Source organism: Oncorhynchus tshawytscha, linkage group LG09 (assembly GCF_018296145.1).
Source record: "Oncorhynchus tshawytscha isolate Ot180627B linkage group LG09, Otsh_v2.0, whole genome shotgun sequence".
Classification (NCBI taxonomy): domain Eukaryota; kingdom Metazoa; phylum Chordata; class Actinopteri; order Salmoniformes; family Salmonidae; genus Oncorhynchus; species Oncorhynchus tshawytscha.
Window position 1 is genome coordinate 84,860,398 of NC_056437.1, and position 4,554 is coordinate 84,864,951.

Sequence of the window (4,554 nt, forward strand, 5' to 3'; positions counted from 1 at the left end):
GAGAGAGAGAGCGGCAGGCAGGCATAGAAAGAGATAAAGGGAAAGAGAAAGGTTATTTAGAGAGAGAGAGAGAGAGAGAGAGAGGTATAGAAAGAGATAAAGGGGCAAGAGAAAGGTATTTTAGAGAGAGAGAGAGAGAGAGAGAGGCAGGCAAGCATAGAAAGAAAAGGGGCAAGAGGAAGGTATATTTAGAGAGAGAGAGAGAGAGAGTAAAAAGAGATAAAGGGGCAAGAGGAAGGTTTTTAGAGAGAGAGAGAGAGAGAGAGAGTATATAAAGGGGAAAGAGAAAGGTATATTTAGAGAGAGGGAGAGAGAGAGGAGATATATTTAGAGAGAGAGAGAGAGAGAGAGGCAGGGGCAGAGAAAGAGATAAAGGGGAAGGTATATTTAGAGATAAAGGGGCAAGAGGAAGGTATATTTAAAGAGAGAGAGAGAGAGAGAGAGAGAGAGAGCGGCAGGCAGGCATAGAAAGAGATAAAGGGGCGAGAGGAAGGTATATTTAGAGAGAGAGAGAGAGCGAGAGAGAGCGAGGGTAATACTGAGAGCACACTAGCAACCTCCAGTGCTGAGTGAGTGCTAACACCACAGTGTTATGGGGCAGAGGATCATGTGGACTGTGAGGGATAGAGACAGAGCCTGGAGATAGGCCAATGGATCAATACTATAGTATCTACTTATACAGGCAGATCAATGACCTCCCAGAACAACCTGAGCAGACATACAGTTCCAGATGGAAAACTTCTGGCTATGATATGGGATATACAGCTTTAATCTGTGTACATACCAAGCATACCAGAAAGCATCCCTGCACTTCCTTGGCCTGAAGTTGGAATAGTAACTGGATCCCCCTGAATGCGTTTAAGGGGAAATGGCAGCCATAGCATTAGTAGTGCTAACTGTTAGTTGAGGTTATAGTAGCAGAAGTGGTGGTAGACATGGTTCTCCCATGGCAGTAGCCACATGGTGCTTAAAGAGGAAGTGCAGAGCGTAAACAGGGGGTCATTGTATTTCACAAAGATAAAGGACATGGCTACCCCCTCTCTGTCTCCCCGTTTGGAGGGACTGCTAGGGGACATAAAAGAGTCATTACTCAGCCCAAAATTCTACCTCAAGTAATCAAAACGTATCTAACATCACGGTGCCAACTGGTTTCCCCTCAGACACACAGTACACATTTACTAAAAGTAGTACACAACCAACACAGTTACTTAGATCAGGCAGGGGGGGCACTTTTGAGTGACTGACAGCTGATCTGGGAAACAACACACACAATACACTCTAATCTCTGTGAGAGACCGACTGTTCATCAGGGATCATAAGTATCCCACTCCCCACCAAGTGCAATGGGTCCTACAACAAATGGTTCCTCTAAGACACACAGGACAGAAGACACATTTTGTTTAAAGACAGGAGTTTCAGTCTGTGGATGCTAGGAATGGTGTGGGGCCGCGAGGACAGGTAGAAGATAGGGATCTCATGAGCACAGAAACATGTCACACAGAAGGTCACAGTGACACACACAAACACACAGGCATACACACACAGACGCACACAAATACAAAACACACACACAAACACAGAAATACACACAAATCAAAGCAACACAAATGTGTGTGTCCTTCTAACGTTGTCGTCCAGTCGGAGACATGATGGACTGCAGACAATTTTATCTTTTCAAATTAAATAATGTCTTTCCGAAAAACAAAATCTTGGAATGATAGAAAAATTCAATATAATGGTGAAATCCTTCCCTGTAGGATACATTTCCAGTAAGTGCACTCCAAGCCGAGCAGGTCCGTCCTCATCACAGTTCCCCTGTAGAGTCCTCTGGGGTAAAGTCTGCCAGTATGTCCAAACAGGGGAACACTATTCCTGTAACATCCCAAGGCGCTCAAATAGTTCAGGTCTTCAAGTACTCACAGTCACATCCTTAGTGGATCGTAAAAAAATGGTATGGATAAATTCCTTTCTGGATGATTATATTACACAAACCCCCAAAACCAAACAAATGGAAAAATAAAAGCAAATTCACATTAATGAGCACCATGAAGAAGGTGACAAAATAATGAGGCGAAGGGACACATTTCAAGGTTACGTAACATGCTTCAGCAGATGGGTTCATCCACATTTCTCCCTCCCCTGACATCAATAATAACGACCGGCAAAGGTTCCTTCCTCCAGCTAAAAGAAGCCAGAAAAGCCCAGATCCAGAGGGTAGGCCCAAACCACTAGAGTCTCCACAACTGATGTTTGTCCTGCTGGAAACACGACATGGATGTTTCTTAACTACACTTGTATACGAATGGCCTAAAGTAAAGCATTGGCATGGTTTGTCTTTTGAAGTCCATACAGAGCAGAAACCTTAGGCCCAGGTTTGATTGGAGGGAGAAATGTGCATCATCACACTCCTTCTGGATGAATTACTGGCACTAACCTGAAGCACTGTGTGTGTGTGTGTGTGTGTGTGTGTGTGTGTGTGTGTGTGTGTGTGTGTGTGTGTGTGTGTGTGTGCGTGTGTGCGTGTGTGTGTGTGTGTGTCAGAGATCTAAGTGTTGCTTGTATAGAGTGTAGATTCTGTATTCCTGTGCTTCGTTGCGACAGGACAGGAGTTGGAATATTCAGCAGTAGCAGTAGAATAGCAGTCGATGTGTCTCCTTATCTCTCTTTGTTTGATGGAGAGAATTATTCACAGATGAGCAGAAAGAAAGGAAAGTCTGGAACTGGAAAGATGATAATAACCTGGGGAGAAGAGGAAAAAGAGAGAGATAAAGCAGGAGACAGTGCAGATGAGAAGATACATAAACAGAGAACACAGCCTTAGAGTACAGTAAGTCAGGGGGTGAGGTACATAACATCTAGATGGTACAGATACTCTTGCCTCACAGCTCGTTAATCTAACAGCCTCTGAGTCTCAGCTGGATCACATTCACCAAGATTATAATCACAAAGCTGTGGTTATATAGGTCCCTCCAAAGAAAGCTATGGAATATTGAAAAATTGTGTGTCAGGGTTGGGGTCCACTTCAATAAAGGCAATGCAGGAAATCAATTCAATCTAATTCATGAAGCAGAAATTGCCCGTCCTTTATAATGACGATGTTTTCTAAATCATACAACTAATTTATCTGAATTGAAATGGAAAGGACTCCAACACTGGTCCTGGCACTGCATGTGAGAGCATTGAACCAAGAGTTCTACTCACAGTTCTACTCAGAGTGAGGACTGTCCACCACGATGTGAGGCTTGGGAGAGGCTGCGGGACTCTTTGACACAAATGAGGCCACAAGTTTTTCCTGGAGAAATATATTAAAGCAGAGTTAGTATCACCAACACAGACACTGTAGATAACAATGGAAAATGTATGCTAAAATATATATTTCATTACTAATAAAAAATATGGTGAGTGGATGAATAGACAGACCAGTTGTTGTACAGTATGTTTCAAGCATCTCAGAGTAGGAGTGCTGATCTAGGATCAGGTCCCCCCTGTCCATTTCATCTTATTCAATGTGATCTAAAAGGAAGTAGTCACACACTCACACACAAACACACACACTGAATAGAAAAACAAAGACTAGTTAGAACAGGGGAAAAGAAGGCCAAGTACAATTACATACATGAAGTAGGAAAATAGAATGAGAGCACAGGCCTGTACAAAAAAAGCACTGTAGTCACACACTCACTCACACACACACACACACACTCAACGGTACACAGACACACACATCACATCATGCACATAATTACCTCGACGAGCTGGTGCCAGTGGTCTATGGGCTTGCGGGGGTTGGCCAACATGGCAGTCCAGTGCTCCCTCCCAGGACCCTCAGCGTCACTGCCCACACGACACATTCCTATGACCTCATTATGACCAATACTGACCAACACAAAGCCAGGAACAGAGAGAGAGGGGGACGGGGGGGACGGGACGGAGACGGAGAGGGAGAGAGACTGATGAACAGGCAAGGTAGGCCTCATTTATCAACCTTGAATGCTGGGACAATGAATGCGGCCACAGAGGTTGGATATTCTATAGTGAGCGCACAATATACAGAGACTATTACAAAGGTTTCAATACCAATGGAGAGCACATTCATATCATACATAAACACACGCATGCATGCACACACACAAACACACACACACAAGCATCAAACTATAGAGATGCTATAACCTGGGTTTTAAATGCATAAAAGATAACACACACACAAACACAGAACTATAGAGATACTATAACCTAAAACATGGGTTTAATAATAGATAAAGAAAACACAAACACACACCAGCCAGGCGATGGTGTGATGATGGAGGGTGTGAGTGCCAGATAGAGAAACACTGGCATGGTTACACAGTGTCTCACCACCAGACACTATTTCCATTAGCATTAGCATAAACCATGTTTATTCATGAGGCGCCCATCCTCATGTAAAACAGGAGGAATCCACCAGGAGTCTGACTCACAGGGACAATCAGCTATGTGTTCAACAGACCACTGCTACACACCAACCAAATAACAACGTCTATCAACGGTACAGACCCACATAGTACTAACTAC

General features: G+C 43.7%; 1 protein-coding gene across 3 annotated transcripts in view; it reads right to left on the bottom strand.

Annotated features, from left to right (window-relative positions):
* Window positions 1-426: 426 nt before the first annotated feature.
* Window positions 427-4,554, bottom strand: part of syt3 (synaptotagmin III) — a 75,093-nt gene continuing 70,965 nt past the window's right edge. For all 3 annotated transcript variants that reach the window (XM_042327760.1, XM_042327761.1, XM_042327762.1), the window contains 3 exons: window positions 3,747-3,876; window positions 3,202-3,292; window positions 427-2,739 (listed from right to left, as the gene is read on the bottom strand). In XM_042327760.1, the coding sequence (XP_042183694.1) occupies window positions 3,206-3,292; window positions 3,747-3,876 (217 nt within the window). In that variant the 3' untranslated portion in view covers window positions 427-2,739; window positions 3,202-3,205. The remainder of the gene's footprint in view (window positions 2,740-3,201; window positions 3,293-3,746; window positions 3,877-4,554) is intronic.